This window comes from Podarcis gaigeae (genome assembly GCF_964106915.1).
Source record: "Podarcis gaigeae genome assembly, chromosome: 12".
Lineage (NCBI taxonomy): Eukaryota > Metazoa > Chordata > Lepidosauria > Squamata > Lacertidae > Podarcis > Podarcis gaigeae.
In genome coordinates, this window is record NC_139688.1 from 1,815,835 (window position 1) to 1,837,398 (window position 21,564).

Sequence of the window (21,564 nt, forward strand, 5' to 3'; positions counted from 1 at the left end):
AGAGGAGCTGCTTCCTTTGAAACCCAGGAAATTTAAGGGACATCATCAATCCGGGACAGCAGTGGGACACAGCGCTGGCATAAGGGACTTTCCCGCCAAATAAGGGACGGTTGACAGCTATGCTGATAGATGGTAACCTCATCAGTGGGGCCAAATCGTGCTTGACCCTCCACCAGGCATGGCATGAAGAAGGTCATTGGCTAATGTAGTAGCATAGTAGTGTGAAGAAGTCTTGGGCCCTGGGTGTGTACTCCATAGTCCTTTTTATTTTTTAAAATAACTTTATTGATAACCATAACAAAGCATACAGACAAAAATAAACACACAAATCAGCAAACAAACCCATACTACATCCTATATTATTTTAATCTTTAATATTTCTTCTCCCTCCCCCTCCTCCCTACTTCCCTCACCTATATGCAATCTTGTTGTTCTTATATTATTCTGCTGTTCCATTTAAGTTCCTTTAATAAACTATTTTTTCTTATTTTTATTCATTTACATTGCGAGTTATTTTTTTTTACTAATAATATTTATTTGCTAATAATTACTTACCTTTCCAACCCTTTCCATATATGTTTCAACACATTCCCATTCTTTATTGACCTTCTGAGTGAAGCCTCCTCTCACTGACACTGTTAATTTTGCCATGCTCATGAATTCACAAATTTTGGATCTCCGTTCAGATAGCTCTGGTACTATTGTTTTCCAGTTTTTTGCAACCAATAATCTTGCTGTCGTTGTTCCATATAAGAATATATTCTTCTTGTTTTTAGGAATATCAGCTGTTAGTAGTCCCAATAAATATGCTTCTGATTTTTTATGAATTGTAATCTTAATTCCCCCCTCCCCCCAATTCTTCATGAATCCTTATCCAAAACTGTTTTATTAGCCTACACCCCATGTGAATTAGGGTTCCCACTTCTGCATTGCATCTCCAACATTTGCTTGAATAATTTTTATATATTTTGGCCTGTTTCACTGGTGTATCATACCATCGGTGGCACATTTTCATATTTTCTCTTATCAGGTAGCAAGCGGTAAAGTTTATATCTTGGGTCCATAATCTTTCCCAGTTTTCTAGGCATATTATTTTGCCCAGGTCATGCGCCCATTTTATTGTTGATTCCTTTATGACTTCATCTTTTAGATCCCACTCCCATAATAAATTGTACATTCTTGATATTATCTTTTTATCCGATTGTAATAATTCCTTTTGTAACTCTGAGATCCCCTGTTCAAAACCCTGTTTTTATCCTCTTTAAACAAATTTGCTATCTGATGATAATGGAGCCAACTACTGCAATGCTCTTTAATTTCTTCATATGCTCTTAATTTTAAAATACCTTGTTCTTTTGTTACTAACTCATGGTAGGTGGGCCAGACCTTTCCAGTGTTCAATTTTTTAATTCCTATCACCTCTGATGGTGAAACCCACCAGGGTGTTTTTGGTTCAAGTAACCAACAATGACTTTCCCAAACTTTATATGTGGGCATTCTTATTACACAATTTAAGAAATCTTTATTATTTAACACTTTACCATATGTCAAATATAAGTGCCAACCAAATTGCTTGTTCCACCCCTCAATATCTAAGATCTCCACATTCCTCAGCAAAATCCAATCTTTAACCCACCCGAAACTGGCCGCAAAATTAAATAAAGTTTCAAATTAGGTAATCCAAACTCCCCCCCCCCCTTCTTTGGAATCTGTTAATATTTTATACTTTATCCTTGGCTTCTTTCCTTGCCAAACAAACTGTGTAATATCCTTCCTCCATCCTTCAAATATCTGGTAATTACTGATTATTGGGAGCATTTGGAATAAAAATAACAATTTCGGTAATACAGTAATTTTTATCCTAGAAACCCTGCCCCAAAGTGATAATTTTAATCTTTGCCAAATGTCCAATTGCTTTTTATTCCTTTCCAAATGTTATTGTAATTCTCTTCAAATAATTCAATATTTTTCATTGTTATTTGAATTCCAAGATATTTTGCTTTTTTTACAATTTGAAGACCATTCCTCTCTTGTATTATTTTTTCCCCGTTCACCCAAATTTTTAACCATGACCTTAGTTTTTTCTTTGTTTACTTTGAGCCCCACCACTCTCCCAAAATTGTCTATCCTTGCCATTAATTCTTGTATACTATCTACTGGTTCCTCTACCATTATCAGCTTGTCATCAGCGAAGGCTCTAAGTTTATATGAGTTTCTTCCTAATTTTATTCCATCCCTCCCTTATTACCTCATTCAAAACCTCCAAGGTAAGTATAAAGAATGAAGGGGAGAGAGGGCATCCCTGCCTAGTCCCCTTTTGGATTGGAAAATATTCAGTCAACTCATTATTTATAGTCAAATTTGCCATCTGATTCTTATAAATTGCTTTTATTGCCCTTATTATTGGCATACCCATACTCCATGGTCCTTAAAGACACGGTCGACTTCTGTGCTGGGTCCCCAAAGATCAAAAACACGGTTGCAATCCTCATCTACCTATTAAGTAAAGTCCCCTAAAATTTAGTTCTGTACACAGCCATGGCTATGGCTTCTCCTGATTGTGAGTTCACTGGTGGGCAGTGAGATTGTGGAATTCTTTCTGTATTTGAAGATCTGACAAGGTTTCCCCCCCGTGTAAATTATTTCATGGGAAGAGAGAGAGGAGCTCTGACTGAAGCTCAGTACATATTCCAATCATTGTTAGTTTTTCCCACAATGACTTCTTTGATGGGTAATGAGAGTGGAGTTCTGACTGAAGCTCTTTCCACATTCCAAGCACTGATACGGTTTCTCCCCAGTATGAATTCTTTGATGGGCAGTGAGACTGCCCTTCCGATTGAACCTCATCCCACATTCCAAGCACTGATAGGGTTTCTCCCCAGTATGGGTTCTTTGATGGGAAGTGAGACCGGACTTCTGACTGAAGCTCCTTCCACATTCCAAGCACTGATAGGATTTCTCCCCAGTATGAGTTTTTTGATGGCAAGTGAGAGTGAAGCTGTGACTGAAGCACTTTCCACATTCCAAGCACTGATAGGATTTCTCCCCAGTATGAGTTCTTCGGTGTACCACGAGACTGTTCCTCTGACTGAAACACTTCCCACAGTCCTGGCAGTGATAGGGTTTCTCCCCAGTATGAAGTCTTCGATGTGCCACGAGATTGGCCCTCTGATTGAAACCCTTTCCACAGTCCCAGCACCGATAAGGCTTCTGCCCTGTATGAATTCTTTGATGGGCAATGAGAGTGCTTCTGTGACTATAGGTATTTCCGCATTCCAAGCACTGATAGGGTTTGCGCCCAGTGTGGATTCTTTGATGGGACATGAGTTGGGATTCCTGACTGAATCTCCTTCCACATTCCAAACACCGATATAGTTTCTCCCCGGTTTCTCCCTTGTTTTTCATTTCTAATTGATCACCACCTGCAACAAAGAGAAAAACAGATCAGAGCCTCAGGAGGAAATTTAGCCCTCAATGCTTGAACAATGCTAATGAGTGTGGATTGATGCCAGGATTTGTCCACGTCTGGAACCCGCTATGCACCCTGACTGAGCTACGCAGGAAGACAGGAACACCTTCAGCATAATCTGGAAACCTGGACTCACAACTGTGCGTTATGAGCACGACCGTCAGAGGTTCAATAAACGTAGATGGGGCTGCAAGGGTTTTGAAGCAGTTCTTCTTGATTTCTATAAGCTACAGAATTATTTACAAAATATACAGACTGTGTGGTATAGCTTCTTACTCACACATCTTATCTACAGCAGAGATGAAATCACACTCCCTAAACACGAGGCTCAGAGTCAGGAAAAGGAAGATTAAAGACACAGTTCCCTCCCCCTTCTCTCTGACCACCAGATCATACGATTCTCCCAGAAGGGAGGGGTGAAATGCTAACAACGAGTGCTTTTCATAAGGGAAGAACTGAAGGGAGTTATCTGTGAGGTCTTACTAAAGGGTTCATTAGCTTTGTTGACTGGCATCAAGGATGATATTTGTGAGATCCTGAAATTAGAAAACCTGGCTCTTTTCTCAGATAAGATTTTACTTGGTCCTATCATCGAATCCGCTTCATCTCCAAGGTCAGTAGCCTCATTGGTCCACAAAAAATGGAGAGATGCAACATCAAAAGAGCCTAGGAGAAACTACTGGAGAAACTAACAAGTCTAAAGTCTACGTTTGGAAAGGCCTTGGCAGTTCAGACTAGGCTGACTTTCTTATGTACTGTTTTATTCTGGATTGTTTTATTTGACTTTTAACATAGTTTGTAAACTGCTTTGAGGTTTTTTTAATCTGAAATAAAAAGAATAATAACAATAGTAGTAATAATACCTGGAGGAAGAATAGTTACAGGTAGGTAGCCGTGTTGGTCTGCCGTAGGCGAAACAAAATAAAAAACTCCTTCCAGTGGCACCTTAGGAAGGATTTTTCTTTTACCTGGAGAAAGAATGGTCACAGATGAAACAGTAGATAGCTCCCTATTCAAAATGTTCTGTACGGGTGTTAAGAGTCACAGATATTGTAGGTGGCACTGTTGAGCTCCATAAAAATATTAGAGGTTTGTCACATAGAGATATACATATTACAATTCAGAACATACAGTGGAACCATGTGTTACGTATGTGATCCGTTCCGGATCATGCTGCGTAACGCGAACGCACGAAAACAAAAACAAAAAACCCAGAAGTAGCGCGATTTGGGCGCTTCTGTGCATGCGCAAAGTGTGCAGAAGTGTTCTGCGCATCCGGGTCACGCGTGTTCTGGAAACACTTCCAGGCAGTGAGTGTGCTTATCCCAAACGTACGCAACACGAGGTATGACTGTATTATGATTCAAGGGGGAGCTTTACCAAGAAAGTCCTGTTGGAAGATCACCCGCCCAGGAGCATTGCTAGCATCCCAAAGCACTCCGGGGCGATTAGTCCGGTGGTCACTCTCTGGCTACCATCCAGGAATCCTCCTTTAGTCCAGAGAGGCCGATAATTAGGCAACTTGTCTCTTATGAGAAAAGCACACCAATTTCTCCTGAGCAAACATCAGAAGAAAAGGCAGTTCGTAGACTTCATCTACTTTATTAAAACTGCATAGAAAATACACACGACTGCACGTCCTGAGCAGTCCAGCTTAGAGTTCTCCGACTCAACACTGCTCCAGTCCAGGAGCGGAAGAAAGAAGTGTAACTCCGCCCGGGTTACACTGAGGACAGTCTGAGAACTGGCTCAGACTTCCTTTCCCCAGGTCAGCTACACCTGATGTAAACAACCACCTTTTAGCTTTTGCTGCTTCCTGGCAGCTCGTGCAGCTCGTAGGGACCGAAATCCTGACAAGTCCATCATCTCACGATTCTGCTCCATGACTTCCTTATGCAGAGCTCTCTGGTCGGGATCCAGCAACGCCCACTCCTCATCTGTGAAAGGAACAGTGATATCTTCAAAGCGCACTGAACCCTAAAAGAAAAAGGGAAATGTCCTCATATAGCGTAAAGATGATCGACTAGACATTGAGCTGGTGTTTTCTGCCTGTTAATGGCTGTGTTGTTTTAAAGGAATTGATTTGCTGCACATTTTAGTTATGGATTATTATTTTTATATTTTAAATGAATTCTTCTATTGTGTCTTTCAATGATGCGTATTAATTTTGTTGTAAATGGATGGAACTGAACATGGTGTCCCTCAAATAATTCTCTTGGCACAAGTGTTCCAATTTGCCGGGGGGGGGGGGGGGGAGGATCCTCTCTGTACTCTCTCTGTGTGCTGTTCTTCAGGGGGCAAATGGGAAGAAAAAGGCGACCTAGGAAAGCCCCGAAGGTGAATCCTGGCTACTGTTTTTATGGTTTCTCAACTGCTTAGAAGCCTATTATAGTATTCAACAATAAAGAAAGAAAATGGTGACCGAGAAATAATGCAAGCAACAGTAAGGCTAGTTGAGGCAAGGCGGCTGTTCCTTATTTTCAGCACCCTGACCTTCTAGAAAAGCCTATCTGGTCTTTGTTCAGGGCAGCTTGGCCAGAAACAAAGTGGAGGAAGAGTGAGATTTGCTTGGGCCCAGAGGCACCCTGACTATCCCACCCATCAGCCTCTTTCCACAATATGCTCATTCCTGCTACCTGATCTGGTTCCACAGCGGCAGCTTCCCCTCCACCCCCATGAAGAGATGAATGAGAAGGTCTTGCCAACATCCTCCCGTCACCTGCAAGAGACAAAGGTAAGTGTGAAGCCAGGTGTGCATGCTTCTCTCAGAGGTGAAGCAATGAAGCTCTAACGACAGATGGGCCTTAGAAACTCACCCGCAGAGTGCATTTGGACATTTGTACCCATTTCGTATTTTAGCGTCTTCCCTTCCTTGGGGCTTTCCCCCAAGAAGATTCAAGGAACCCCTGGATGAGTTTCAGGATTCACGGAATGTGACCAAACAGAAAAACAACTCAATCCTCCATACCCTGTGGCCTCTCTTTGATGTCCAATGGAGTTCTCTCTGCCTCAGAGGAATACCGGCCCATTTCTGCAAAGAGATCCTTTCCCTGAAATAAAAGAATCATAGAATGTTAAGAGTTGGAAGGGATTCCAAGGGCCATCGTGTCCAACCCCCTGCAAAGCAGGAACCTCAACAAGGATTCCAAACAGAGAATGAGGAGAAGGGTTAGAAAAGGAATGGCAGAAGCAAACAATTTAGGGGTATCAGATCTCATTCCTTGAACGCTTTCCAAAAATGAAGAGCCATTAGCTGAGAATTTGGGGGTCCTCTCCCTCATGATGGAAGACCCTGGGAGTATCCAGAGGAAAGTTTCTCTCACCTGCTGCTCTGCCTGCTTCCTCTCCTCTGCCTGACTCAGGAGGAATCCTTCGGCCAGGGCCACCGCCTGGGAACTGGTCTCCGCTCCACATTCCCGCACCCAGCTCTCCATCTCTGGTGGAAGGACAGCCAGGAACTGCTCCAAGATCACCAGGTCCAGCATCTCAGCTTTCGTACGCCGTTCTGGCTTCAACCACTGATGGAAAAGGCAGTAGAGTCGGCTGCAAACCTCTCGGGGTCCTTTGGCCTCCTGGTAGCAGAACTGCCTGAGCTGCTGGCTCTGCACATCTGAGCGGACAATGTCCTCCTCTCCCAGGATCTTCTTCACAGAGTTTTCCCAGAATCCCCCACTGCTCTCGGTTTTGATGACATGGCCTCTTCCTGCTCCAGGGCCAGCTGAGTATTGCTCATCCATCTGGGCTCTCAGGAAGCCCCCAAGAGACTGGAAGTAACCTGTAGTCTTCTGCCGAGTCCTATCTGTCCAAATTAGAGGTGCTAGAAAATACTACAAAACAAATACATTGTTGTAAGATTGACACACTGTCAGGAGAAGAAAAATGTTCCTTGGGCAGGCGTGGATGAGTCTTGGTTTAATTCTTATTAATACTGAATTTTAATCTGCCTTGGGTAATCAGTGTAGTAGTAGTTGGATTCTGCACCGAAAAGGGTGGACTAGACTAAGGTTACCAGATTTTTTTCAGTGAATCCAGGGACACTTTTCAACTTCCTACTAAATAGATGGATTTTGTCAGAGGACTGATTTGTAAATCTGGGGACTGTCCCTGGGAAACGGGGATGTCTGGTAACCTTAGATTAGACAGCCCTTGGCATCCCTTCCAACTTTACAATTCTACGATTGTATAATTCTAATAATATTAATAACAACAACAGCAGCAGCAGCAATAACATAAAGCATCAAGTGTGGGGAAAATAAAGCCCTTGAGATTTTGGCGTAGGTAAGCACAAACACCCCATCGGCATTTTGCTTCACCTGGTTGATCTAAATTTAAATGTCAAATTGAAGAATTAACAATGGAGTGCACCTCTGGGGGTGAAGTCAATTTGCTTTGTGAGCAGCACCAAAGTGACTGCAGAAGGTGCTGGAAGGAGGCGTACAAAGTGTCACCCAACCACCTTAGGGAATCCACTCTGGGTTTGTGGAAGGTTTACTCCTCAGGCTTTTCTTCTCCTGAAGGAGGTTCAGGATCAGAGTTTCACTTCACCTAGCTGGGTTCCCTTTCTGGGTCGAGGAGGCCCATCTGCCCCCCACTTGACCTTTGGACCCCCTCTCGGTCTTGTCCACTCAGCATGCTGAACCCCATCTTTGCATCACTGTAGACTTGAGACCCATCAGCTCCCCCATAGTTCAGCCCGGACACTGAGGTCCAGCGCCGAGGGCCTTCTGATGGTTCCCTCACTGAGAGAAGCCAAGTTACAAGGAACCAGGCAGAGGGCCTTCTCGGTGGTGGTGCCCGCCCTGTGGAACGCTCTCCCTTCAGATGTGAAGGAAATAAGCAGCTATCCTATCTTTAAAAGACATCTGAAAGCAGCCCTGTTTAAAGGTAAAGGGACCCCTGACCATTAGGTCCAGTCATGTCCGACTCTGAAGTTGCAGCGCTCATCTCGCTTTATTGGCCGAGGGAGCTGGCGTACAGCTTCCGGGTCATGTGGCCAGCATGACTAAGCCGTTTCTGGCGAACCAGAGCAGCGCACGGAAACGCCGTTTTCCTTCCCACCAGAGTGGTACCTATTTATCTACTTGCACTTTGACGTGCTTTCGAACTGCTACGTTGGCAGGAACTGGGACCGAGCAAAGAGGGCTCACCCCGTCATCGCGGGGATTCGAACCACCGACCTTCTGATCGGCAAGCCCAAGAGGCTCTGTGGTTTAACCCCCAGGGAAGTTTTTGATATTTAATGCTGTATTGTTTTTAACACTCGATTGGAAGTTGCCCAGAGTGGCTGGGGAAACTCAGCCAGATGGGCGGGACATGCATAATAAATTATTATTATTATTATTATTATTATTATTATTATTATTATTATTATTATTATGCCCCCCAGCCACAGGAAGGAGCAGAGGGCGGGGGGGGACCGAGGGGGGACCCCAGGACGCATCCCCACCCGAGAGGTGGGTCCCCCCACGCACCCTCCCCCTGCATCCCGGGACCCTGAATTCTCCCCACTTTGCCCTACGGCAGAAGAGACTAACCAGGTCCCAGAAGGCGCCGTCGAGAGAGAGGAAGACAGATTCCCGGTTCCCTTCCCTCTCAGTGCAGGAAGTGATTGGCAGGAAGGACTTTTGCATGCCCCGCCCTTCCGTCGCGTTATTTCCGGTCCTCGAGGCGGTGGGAGATGCGGCGGGGCGCGCCAAAACACCAAAGGCGCCATTTTGGAACAGGGCGGAAGGGAGGGCTCCGTCATGCTGGAAAAGGGAGGAAGGGAGCGTTAGGGCAGGTATCAAAGGCGCCATCTTAGGAGAGGCACTGAGGATAGAATGTGACGCAAGAAGCGGGCGGAGGAGGCACCACCGCCATCTTGGACAAGGGCAAGTAGAGGACTGGGAGGAAATCTCCTCAGGAATGGAGGTCGAGTCCCCATTAAGCCTAGACTTCAGGTAGACTGCCTCTGCAGGACCTAGTTAACAGACTTCCTCAAACCTGGCCCTCCAGGTGTTTTTTTAGCCTACAACTCCCATGATCCCTAGCTAGCAGGACCAGTGGCAAGGCATGCTGGGAATTGGAGTCTCAGAACTTTGAGGCAGCCTAGCCTAGCAGGTGCTTATGAAGCCTGTGGTTTTTCAGGGAGAGGGCTGGGTTTGCTCGGCTTGCTAAGGATTAAAAGGCACTGAGCTGCATTCCTAGAGAGGAGAGGAAATCCGAAAGGGAGGGAGAGTCCTCCAGAGCCGAAGCCCCACCTGCTGGGCGGGGGAGGGGCCCCGATCCTCTCCTCCACAATACAGTCGTACCTTGGAAGTTGGAATCCCTTATGGAAGAGCATCTGTTTTGAAATTCAGTACATATTTTTGTGACAAACCTCCAATATTTTACGTACAGGTAGGTGGGCGTGTTGGTCTGCCGTAGTCGGAAAAAAAAAAATTCTTTCCAGTAGCACCTTAGGGACCAACTAAATTAGTTATTGGTATGAGCTTTATTATATTTATATTTTTTATTTATTTTGTTTTGTTTCAACTCCCAATATTTTGATGCTGCTCAATAGCACCACCTACAACATCAAACCTAGACAGCATCTTAAAAAGCAGAGACATCACCTTGCCAACAAAGGTCCGTATAGTTCAAGCTATGGTTTTCCCAGTAGTGATGTATGGAAGTGAGAGCTGGACCATAAAGAAGGCTGATCACCGAAGAATGGATGCTTTTGAATTCTGGTGCTGGAGGAGACTCTTGAGAGTCCCATGGACTGCAAGAAGATCCAACCTCTCCATTCTGAAGGAAATCAGCCCTGAGTGCTCACTGGAAGGACAGATCCTGAAGCTGAGGCTCCAAGACTTTGGCTACCTCATGAGAAGAGAAGACTCCCTGGAAAAGACCCTGACGTTGGGAGAGATGGAGGGCACAAGGAGAAGGGGATAATAATAATAATAATAATAATAATAATAATAATAATAATAATAATTTTTTATTTATACCCCACCCTCCCCAGCCAAGGCCGGGCTCAGAGCGGCTTACAAGCAATAATAAAAACAAGATGAATGATTACAAACTTAAAAACAAAAATAAAACACAACAATTAAAATAATGGAACATTAAAATATTAAAATGTAGCCTCATCGCAGGAGGAGAAGGAAAAGAAGGGGGAAAAAAGAGAGAGGGGGGGAGGGAGGGAATCAAACTGGCTCCAAGCCAAAGGCCAGGCGGAACAACTCTGTCTTACAGGCCCTGCGGAAAGAAATCAGATCCTGCAGGGCCCTGGTCTCATGAGGCAGAGCGTTCCACCAGGCCGGAGCCAGAGTTGAAAAGGCCCTGGCTCTGGTCGAAGCCAATCTAACTTCCTTAGGGCCCGGGACCACTAGGGTGTTGTTATTTATGGACCTTGAGGCTCTCCGTGGGGCATACCAGGAGAGGCGGTCCCGGAGGTACGAGGGTCCTAGGCCGTGAAGGGCTTTAAAGGTCAAAAGCAGCACCTTAAATCTGACCCTGTACTCCACCGGGAGCCAGTGCAGCTTGAAAAGCACTGGGTGAATATGCTCCCATGGCAGAGACCCCGTGAGGAGCCTCGCTGCAGCATTCTGTACCCGCTGGAGTTTCTGGGACAGCTTCAAGGGCAGCCCCGCGTAGAGCGAATTACAGTAGTCAAGCCTGGAGATGACCGTCGCATGGATCACTGTGGCCAAGTCAGGGCGGGAAAGGTAAGGGACCAACTGCTTGATGCGGCGAAGGTGGAAAAATGTCGCCTTGGCTGTTGCTGTAACCTGCGCCTCCATGGAAAGGGAGGCGTCAAGGATTACACCCAAACTCTTAACGGAAGGCAATGGCACTAATTGGGCCCCCGCAAGAGAAGGGAGTTGGTCCCTCATCCCCATGCCATCCCGACCTAGCCATAGGACCTCTGTCTTCGAAGGATTTAGTTTCAATCGGCTCCCACGAAACCATCCAGCCACAGCTTCCAAGCATCTGGTCAATGTGTTTGGGGCCGAGTCGGTGTGGCCATCCATCAGCAGATAGAGCTGAGTGTCATCAGCATATTGGTGACAGCCCAGCCCAAAGCTCCGGATAATCTGGGCAAGGGGGCGCATAAAGATGTTAAAAAGCATCGGGGAGAGAATTGCGCCCTGCGGCACTCCACACACCAAGGAGTGGCGCGACAACATTTCCCTCCCTAGTGCCACCCTCTGTCCCTGACCAGAGATAAAAGAGCACAACCAGTTACGGGCTATGCCCTGTATCCCCACGTCTGCGAGGCAGTGGTCCAGAAGATCATGATCGACCATGTCAAAGGCTGCTGACAAATCTAAAAGGATCAGCAGTCCTGACCCGCCTCGATCCAGTTGTCTACGGAGATCGTCTGTTAAGGCAACCAGAGCCGTCTCCGTCCCAAAACCAAGACGGAAACCGGACTGAAATGGATCTAATGCCGATGTTTCCTCCAGAAACCTACCAAGCTGCTCAGCAACCGCTCTCTCAATTACCTTACCCAGGTATGGGAGATTTGAAACTGGGCGGTAATTGGATAGGTCTAAGGGATCTAATGAAGTTTTTTTTAAGAGTGGACACACCACTGCCTCCTTCAGTTCCCCTGGGAATGTCCCCGTGTCAAGGGACAAATTGATAATTTCAACCAGAGGGGTCCGCGCAACATCTGGACACTCCCTAATCAGCCAAGACGGGCACGGATCAAGGAGGCAGGTGGTGGGCCTACTAACTTGGAGGAATCTATCCACATCAGTAGGGAGTATCCGATCGAAATGGTCCAACACTGGACCTGAAGTCATTCGAGGGGCCTCCAGTTCAGTCACTGTATCTAAATTGGCAGGGAGGTCACGGCGGAGCAATAGGACTTTATCCGCAAAAAAACTCGCGAATGTCTCACAGCTGTGGGTCGAATTTGTGCTTAAATTTGATTGTCCTCTTAAGGACGTTATTGACCTAATTATTCTAAAAAGTTGTGCCGGGCAAGAGCTAGCGGATGCAATGGAAGCTGCAAAGTAAGATTTCTTAGCAGCTTTCATAGCCATCTCAGGCTTTCATAAGCGTCCTATAAGATGTTCTTGAGGCTCCGTCACGAGTCCGTCGCCATACTCGCTCTAGCCGTCTGAGATCCCGCTTCATTTTCCGGAGCTCCTCAGTAAACCAAGGGGCCCGGTTTCGACGGGGTCGCAGAGGGCGCTTAGGTGCGATTTCATCAATGGCTGCCAAGAGCCGGTTATTCCAGTCTTCAACAAGGTCATCTAATGAGTTGCCAGGAGGAGCAGGGTTCCGCAAGGCTTGTCGGAATCTATCAGGATCCGTCAGTTTTCGCGGACGAGCCCAAATAGGCTCGCCACCCGAGCCAGGGAGGAGCGGGAAGTCAATCTTGGCTTTCAGAGCGTAGTGATCAGACCATGGCACTTCCACAGCAGGGAGCATGATCACATCTATGCCAGCCCCAAAGATCAGATCCAGCGTGTGGCCTGCTTGATGGGTAGGGCCCAAAACAACCTGGGAGAGCCCTAGTGTTGCCATGGAAGTCACTAGGTCCAGAGCCTGTGAGGAGGGAGCGGCATCGGCATGGACATTGAAGTCTCCCAAAAACAGTAGGTTTGGGAACTCCAAGGCCCAGCCTGCCACCACCTCCAGCAGGTCTGACAGGGTGGCTGCAGGTGTGCTGGGTGGTCGGTACACCAGCCAGACAGCCAAGCTCTCCTTGGTGCCCCACAGGAGACCAACACATTCAATGCCGGAGATCGCCGGTGATGGCAGAGCTCTGAAAGAGCAATCCTCCCGGAATAACAACGCTACTCCTCCCCCCCGACTCACAGTCCGCGATTGATGGAGGATAGAGAAACCTGGGGGTGTTATCTCATGTAGGGAGACTACTTCGCCTTCCCGTACCCAGGTCTCCGTCACGCAAGCCAGGTCAATCCCCTGTGAGACAAAAAAGTCACGCATGGTGGCGGTTTTGTTGCCTATGGACCTGGCATTGCACAGCACCAATGTCGGAGGTGTGTAATCCTTGCTCTTCCTACCCTCATGCCTTGGGATGGGGCGTAGATTGGAAGGGGTACGAGGATCACTGCATCTCGAAACCCTTCGCCGATAGAGATATCTAGCCCCACCGCCATTCCTCCCTAGCCCTTCAATTGTGGAAATCCCAGATCCCATACTAGCCTCCCCAATAGATGGGTAACATCCCCTCAATAACAAGTCATCCTTGGGCCAGGACTCATGGGTCAAAATGGTATGGGAAAGAGGTGGAGGTCTGATAGGGTAAGTATCCCTAGAAGATAAAACCCAACCAACCGCACCCCAAGTGGGGGGGACAGTCCCATGGTGTTTCATTAACTGTCAATCCCTCTTTCCCTCCTGGGTTAATTGGAGGATTATTGGTTCTATCTGTGGCTGTGGAAGTATTAATGGGGTATGTGTTATAAAATGTGGATCACTGGCCAACAAAGAGCCAGATTCAAATTCGGAAGATCTGTCAATCCTGTCTTGCCAGGAGTACAGTAGAGAAGGCTGATCATTCTGATAAGTTTTTGGAACATTAGGCAAAGGTCCAGATGTAGATTTGGTGCTGGATATCTCCAGATTGTCAGCAACATAGAGTTCTTTATGTGTTGTTGCCATGGAAATGTCGGAGGCGCCAAATTCCTCATCTAATTTGGTGTCGTTTGAAAAGGGAACAGGGAGTTGCACTGATGTCTTTCGATGGGATAAAGAGCTGTTGGACGTCTTTAAATATTGTGCTCTAGGCTCTACTGTCCTTATATTTTGGGTAGAAATCTCAGTCTTTATACTCATTAGCCTCTTCTTCAGGTCTTGTAATTCTAGGCTTACAGAGTTCTTTTCTTCCTTCGGGCAATTAGTATTTCTAGTGTTGAGCTTGGTTTCCTTTATCCGCATTAGCTTTGACTCTATGCAAGGGACCAATTGCCTCCTTGTTTCGTCCTTAAATACCCTCACTGGGCAGAGAGAATGGAACCACCATAGGGTATCCTTTATCTCCATGAGTCGATATGGGAGGGTTGATGACCTAAAGGTCATAAATAGGCGCATGGTGTTTCTCAAGGTAGGCAGGAAGTGGAAATTTTCTAGATGACAGAGGACGAGATGGTGGGACAGTGTTCTCGAAGAGGCCAACATGAATTTGACCAAACTGCGGGAGGCAGTGGAAGACAGGAGGGCCTGGCGTGCTCTGGTCTATGGGGTCACGAAGAGGCGGACATGACTAAACAACTCAACAACAACATCTGGGATCCTAACACCTCCACAGCCCACCTTGAATCGAAACCTCCCACTCTGGGGAGTGGAGATGGGCCAGGGACGTCTTAGCCCAAGGAGCTGGGACGTTGCCTCCCCATCACCCACCCCCATCTGGCTTGCGGAGGGGGGCAGTTTTGCAGGTAGCCTGCCACCCCTCAAACTTCTTCTGCCAGCCCGAGATCGTGGTAGGAGGAGAGAGGAGCGAGAGAAAGGCTCAAAGCCCCCCCCCCCCCAAATCTGGCTTGTGAATGGGGCGAAAGCGGACACGGAGCAATGGCTCCAAACTACAAGAAAGAAGATTCCACCTAAACATTAGGAAGAACTTCCTGACAGTAAGAGCTGTTTGACAGTGGGATTTGCTGCCAAGGAGTGTGGTGGAGTCTCCTTCTTTGGAGGTCTTTAAGCAGAGGCTTGACAACCATATGTCAGGAGTGCTCTGATGGTGTTTCCTGCTTGGCAGGGGGTTGGACTCGATGGTCCTTGTGGTCTCTTCCAACTCTATGATTCTATGATTCTATGAATGCATTTTGCCTGGGCCAGAACAGGGCTGGGTTTAGGTTTGATGCGGCCCTCAGCTCCTGAAGGTAATGGGGCCCTTTCTATGTCCACCTGTCCTTTGTCAACAACAAATTGTCCCTGTTTTTGTGTTGAATATATGCTATATGGTCATTTATGGACCTGATGGGTATCTAAAGCCATTTGCACATAACGAAATACGTGTTTTTAAAAAGTAATTGTTGAACTGAAATACAATTAAGAAGTATATTAGCAGTAAAACATAATTAAGAAGTATGTTAATAGTGAAATAATTATTAAGCTCTAACTTAAAATGATTTATTCATAATGAACTTAATAATGCAAACACATTGCCATTTGGCAATTAAAAAAGTTCCTTTAGAAACACCATTTACAAAGACTCATCATCTAGTCTCCAGAAACTTGCTATAACATGAAATAATAATAGGTGTAAATATATGATGCAAACTACTAATAATTATAAATAGCAGGATGTAGGCACCCTGTATATAGAAAGGAGCAAACCAGGGATATTTGAGAGAGCAGGCGGGGCCCAGGACTTACATCATAGGAGCTGACACAACACACAAACACTGTTGCTGGATGTAGGTTTTATTTGCTTTTTATCTTATATTTTGGAAATGTACACCCAGGGGTTTTTTCCCCTTTAATTCCCCCCCCCAAGTGAGTGGGGCCCTAAGCTATAGCTTGTTTAGCTTATACATAAATCCGGCACTGCCCCCCCCCCCCAACCTCGGAGCACCCACTGCTTTCATAGTTGGCATAGGTGGAGGGGATTAGGGTCTTTCCCCTATCAGAGCCAAGAAGTGCTGCACATCCCTGTGACTTGAATTTTAAGGCACTTTTGGGTTTCTCATTCCTGGTATAAGAGCAGGTGGGAGTGAAGTCTGCCAAGTCCTTTTTTCTAGATCGTCTGCGTTAGTGAGCCACTTCTTCTAAGTAACGCTGCTGAACCTTCAACTTCACCATCAATTTAGACTCTCCCTCCCTCAGGAACCATCTCTTTTCTGTTACCAAATAGCCTTTCACAGAAACACCCTTTTTTTGACAGTGGAAACTCATTTTGACAGCAGGTGGCGCTGTGGTCTAAACCACTGAGCCTCTTGGGCTTGCTGATCAGAAGGTCAGCAGTTTGAATCCCCCAGACAGGTTGAACTCCAGTTGCTCTGTCCCAGCTCCTGCGAACCTAGCAGTTCAAAAGCACACCAGTGCAAGTAGCTAAATAGCTACTGCTGTGGTAGGAAGGTAAATGGCGTTTCCATGTGCTCTGGCTTCCGTCATGTGCTCTGGTGTCCCGTTGTGCCAGTAGCGATTTAGTCCTGCAGGCCACATGAACTGGAAAGCTGTCTGAGGACAAACACCGGCTCCCTCAGCCTGAAAGCCATATGAGCGCCACACCCCATAGGCACCTTTGACTGGACATAACCATCCAGGGGTCCTTTACCTTTTACTCAGGTGGCGCTGTGAGATCTCATGTGAGCATCCCCATGTCTGGGCTCTGAGCAGGCCTTGCCTCCCCAGCAAGGCAGAGAGCTCAAAAGCTCGTGATGCGCCGGCTGACCCCAAGAGGACCTGGCGCAAAAAGAGCTTTTAAATTCCCCAAGTTGCTTGGATTTAACGTGCGCACTTTCAGCCAGCCTGTTTCAGGGCTGCTTCAGCTACAGGTGAGCACAGAGACTCGGAGACAAGCAGCAAAGCTGAGTCTTTATTCAAGGAAGCAGAGCACAAACAGAGGAACATACAGGAAAGACTTGCCCTGGTCAAAAAGTTGCCAGAAGTGATGCTCTGTGACTCCCAATTCACCATGACCCAGTGAAGCATAGGGCTGATCCCTGAGACCCCTGAGCCAAAAGGAGCGCCTTGTTGAGAGATACTCAAACAACTGAAAATCTGGGCTTTAAGTTCTATTCTGAGCCAACTTATCCTTATGGGGAAAGGGTGGTGAATCCCGGATGAGTGCGTATTATACAGTGGACACTCGGGTTGCGAACATGATCCGTGCAGGATGCACGTTTGCAACCCGCAGCATTCGCAACCCGTGTCTGCGCATCTGTGCACGTGTGGGTTGCGACTCGGTGCTTCTGTGCATGTGTAAAGCACGATTTAGCGCTTCTGCACATGCGCAGCCACCGAAACCCAAAAGTAACCCATTCCAGTACTTCCGGGTTTCAGCGATCCGTAACCTGAAAAAACGCAACCTGAAGCATCTGTAAACCCCAGGTATGACTGCAATGCCTTTATTCATAGAATCACAGAATTGTAGAGTTGGAAGGTCACTTTCTATATCTGTTTATCTGCAACAAAAGGGCTAAATATTCCCGTGCCATGTATTGTTTGCAAGGCACCTTCTGAAGCATCGTCAGGTGGCATTCAGAGAGTATATGAGGCCCAAAGAGGGTCTTTGCATGCACAAGCGTTCTAGGGAGTCTCTGCCCACCATCATATGTGGCTCACACCATGACCCTGTTCCAGTTTCCCCCGTGAATGTGTGAATGGCCAGTTATGCAGTCATTTGGGCCAGGTTTCCCAGTCATTCTCCGAAAGGGTAGCCATGCCAGTGATATTGAGGCACTGTCTGTTGCTGTTCTCTCCCTGCTCCCCCTTAGCCCAAACGCAGCAGGCTGGCTCCTGTATGATATAACATCACAGAAAGCAGTCAAATACAACATTTCCTGTTTGCCCAGAGTGGACACACAGGGGAGTGTTGCTCCAGTCAGGAGGACTTGCTGTCACACCTAGTCTGGAGCATCCTCCTCCTGCTTGTGACCAGGTCGATGGGTGTGACCCTGGCAGACCCTATAAAGGGGCTAATCACGCAGCCACCTTCCTCTCACTCTTCTTGACTCTCTTGATGCCTTTTGCTGTCTGCCGGCTCTCAGCCAGCAGCACATGGGCTCATCCCTCACAGAGGATGAAGCCACACTTTTCTCTGCAACTGTAACTACTAGCTAAAGCCTGCCTTCGGAATCATACTGTGAACTGAATGTAAGTAAACCTTATCATTACATTTAATAGAAAACTGTTGTTTCATTATTGCTTTTAAGAGGGAACTAAAGGGGAAATTTACCAGGAACAATCCAATCTGGACAAGCCAGACTGGATTGTTGTGACTAATCCATCAACCAGCTTCCAGCAAGGGAATGTGCTCTGCTACTAGCTCACTAGTGTGAGTGACAAAGGATAATATTTAATCAATATATCCTCTCCTACTATCCACATTCCCACAGCCCCTTCCTCCTTCTCCCCCTCCTTGCCCCCTCTCTGTCCCAGAGCCCTTGCAATGCAGCCTCCCTTAGGGCTCTCAAGTGGCCTGCAGATGGCAGTGTGTCCCTTCCAGTGTGGGAGAAGCGCCTCCTGCAACAGCCATGCCACCTTCACGTGCCAGAGTGCCAGGCTGGTCCTGGAGGTCTTTGTTTGTTTGTGAGGTTAAGACAGGGGGGATGCTAGAATGGTTTCTTCAGGGGGTGAAGATGCTACACAGAAGTGCCTTGTGGGGAGATGGGGAGCGCATGGAAGCAGCTGGCGCCAACAAGGCCAAACATGCCTGGATGGTGAACTGCTGGTGCTGGTGCAAAAAGGAGGCACTGGCTCAGGATCACACCCTATATTAAAAGCATGTATCCCCCCACAGAATCCTGGGGACTGCAGTTCATTACGGACGCTAGGAATGGCAGCTCTGTGAGAGGCAAGCTGTAGTTACCAGGATTCTCTTACGGTAGACAAAACTGTGTGGGGTGTTGCAGGCAGTTTGTTGCTGTCTCCCACAAGAGAGTGCCAAATCCATTTTTATTGTGCAGCTTAAATTTGCTGGCCTACAATTAGATCACCCCTGCAAAATAGTCACATTCTGGGAGGGGCCCACAGCCAAGCTCTAAAGGCCTTGGGACTTGGGGTGTCTTCACACAGCAGAGCACCCCAAGGTGCCCTTCAGCTTCTCTTGCAATGCACCATGTGGGATGGTTTTAAGGTATGCAGGATGCCCAGGGGAAGAGAGACCCAATTAATCTGTGTTCTGTTCTCCGCATTTACATTTCCAGCTGTTTTAGGTAAACAGTGATTTAAGGCTCGTTCTTAGGACGTCCTTTAATGTGCAATTCTCTTTCTGTTTAAGGGGGGCCTGCCCAGGATGTAAACAGAGGCTCCCTCCTTAGAGTCCTTCTTCCTTGCTTGTGGGACGGGGGGGGGGGGGCGTAGCCACATGGAAAATGTACTGTCATGGATGCAGAGGCGTGGTGGGGGCACCAGCTAGGAGCCCCCAAGGGAAGAAGGCTCCCAGCCTGGGGACAGTGAGCGAGGGAGAAGTCTGGGAGGAGGAGGTGCATGGGGGGCAATTCAGGAAGTGAGGCTGAGGCACACCCCCCCCCCCCCCGGATTCTGGTGTTTCTGCTGCACTGAGGACTATGTGTCATTTTTAGGGCTCTGGGCAGGTCCCAGCCACCCCCCATCCTGCCCCTGGTCCCCCCAAAGTGGGGGCAGAGCCCCCTCCGGTTTTGCCACGCCTTGGAATTCTGAGGTCACTGAGCCCGCAGAAGGCGGTTTTCTCTTCTCTCTTTTTTAAGCTTAAGCGAAAGCAAGTAGGAGGCCGTCCCCTTGAGAGTCCTCCAAAAAGGATTTCCATGCTGCTTGGATTATTCTTGAAATCCTTCAAGATTTCTAAAGTGCAGCAATTATTTCCAACGGCTGAACCGTTTCTTTCTTGGAAGTCAAAAGGAAAGCTCTTTCCCTGCTCCCATGCTGAGGTCGGGTCCAGAGCATAACAGGAGTCGATTAAACCGCCCTGACAGGGGTGGCTAAAGAGGGGCAGGGTAGTTGAGGGTGTGGGGCATGGCGGGGATCCTCAGCCCCATACTGCACAATCCGCACAAGACAGGAAAGAGTGTGTCTGTTAGGATCTGCTCTTTGCTGTGATCAGTCCCCTGTGAGCAGGTCACAGACTCATGGAATCAGAGGATTGTAAAGGGACGTGGGTGGCGCTATGGGTTAAACCACAGAGCCTAGGGCTGGCCGATCAGAAGGTCAGTGGTTCGAATCCCCACAACAGGATGAGCTCCCGTTTCTTGGTTCCTGCTCCTGCCCACCAAGCAGTTCGAAAGCACCTCAAAGTGCAAGTAGATAAATAGGTACCACTCTGGCGGGAAGGTAAACGGCGTTTCCGTGAGCTGCTCTGGTTTCGCCAGAAGCGGCTTAGTCATGCTGGCCACATGACCCGGAAGCTGTACGCTGGCTCCCTCGGCCAATAAAGCGAGATGAGTGCCGCAACCCCAGAGTCAGCCACGACTGGACCTGATGATCAGGGGTCCTTTTATCTTTACCTTTAAAGGGAGCCCCGAGGGTCATCCAATCCAGTCCCCTGCAATGCAGGAATCTCAAGTCAAGCATCCATGATGGATGGCCATCCAGCCTCTGCTTAAAAGCCTCCAAGGAAGGAGAGTCCACCACTTCCCAAGGGAGTCTCTTCCACTTCTCAGCTTTCAAAACTATTTTACAATGCAGCTTAAAATATAAGAACAGAAAACAACAGCTAACCGCAAGCAATAAAACAACAAAATGCAACAAGCCAGACCTTCGTCAGCAGCAGTTTCAGTAGCTACTCTGCTGCGTTGAGTTCTTACTGTTAATTAGTTTATTTTGCACTGAATATAGTTTGATATGCTACTATCCTGCATTTTGTGTGTGTGGATATGTAGGTATAGATATATACAAACATAAACATTCTACACTGGGGGATTTTCCCCTGTTCAATTTCCACCACCACCTTTCTCCCCTTGCTAAAACCCAACAGCTTCTCCCACCCCGGCTGCTTCCAGTTGCTGTGGTTGAGTTTAACCCACCCAGGGGGTTGCTAAGCCCCTGGGCAAAGGGTCTCCTCAGCCCTCCATTAAACTTCATGGAGGGTGCATTGAATGGAGGAGGGCAGGTGCATCACTCCTCTCCCTCTTTTGAGCAGCAGTGCATGGGCTGGGCTGGCATTCCTTGCGCTGCTGTTGGTGTGGCCTCACCACCTGCAGAGTGTGACAACGTTTTACATTCTTAAGTACATAGGGAGATGCAAACCCCCAATCCTGGACAAAACGGAGTCATCTTCATCTCCTTCTGAAAGGCAGCAAGATGGGGGGGGGGGGACATTCTACACTAGTCATTGCCTGGATAGCTCAGCTGGTTAGAGCATGGTGCTGATAAATGTGGGATGTGAAACAAGTAGCAGTCAAGAACAACATTCCTAGAGTGGACATGCAAGGGGATGCTTGGTTCAGCCAGTAGAAAACTTCCTGTTTCCTCCTGGGCTGGGACAAGCTTCCTCTGCATGTGACTAG

General features: G+C 47.4%; 4 protein-coding genes across 4 annotated transcripts in view; 1 reads left to right on the forward strand and 3 right to left on the reverse strand.

The window, feature by feature from the left end:
- The window catches only part of LOC310827680 (uncharacterized protein), a 919,426-nt gene that overhangs the window by 145,769 nt on the left and 752,093 nt on the right, over positions 1–21,564 (reverse strand). The gene's annotated exons all lie outside the window — the stretch shown is intronic.
- LOC310827753 (zinc finger protein 213-like) lies at positions 1,936–9,108 on the reverse strand. Its single transcript, XM_083704154.1, has 7 exons — positions 9,004–9,108; positions 6,793–7,296; positions 6,438–6,519; positions 6,106–6,188; positions 5,266–5,446; positions 4,333–4,437; positions 1,936–3,422 (listed from the first exon to the last, which is right to left on the reverse strand). Exons 1-7 carry the CDS (start codon positions 9,097–9,099, stop codon positions 2,701–2,703), a joined length of 1,773 nt encoding a protein of 590 aa, XP_083560280.1. The 5' UTR covers positions 9,100–9,108; the 3' UTR covers positions 1,936–2,700.
- GIMAP8 (GTPase, IMAP family member 8) overlaps positions 9,357–21,564 on the forward strand; it is a 212,140-nt gene continuing 199,932 nt past the window's right edge. Inside the window, exon 1 of the mRNA XM_083704055.1 lies at positions 9,357–9,408. Within this exon, the coding sequence (XP_083560181.1) occupies positions 9,374–9,408 (35 nt within the window). The 5' untranslated portion in view covers positions 9,357–9,373. The remainder of the gene's footprint in view (positions 9,409–21,564) is intronic.
- The window catches only part of LOC310827821 (erythroblast NAD(P)(+)--arginine ADP-ribosyltransferase-like), an 840,324-nt gene continuing 834,253 nt past the window's right edge, over positions 15,494–21,564 (reverse strand). The window contains exon 5 of the transcript XR_014556500.1: positions 15,494–15,732. The gene's annotated coding sequence lies outside the window, so the exon portion shown is untranslated. The remainder of the gene's footprint in view (positions 15,733–21,564) is intronic.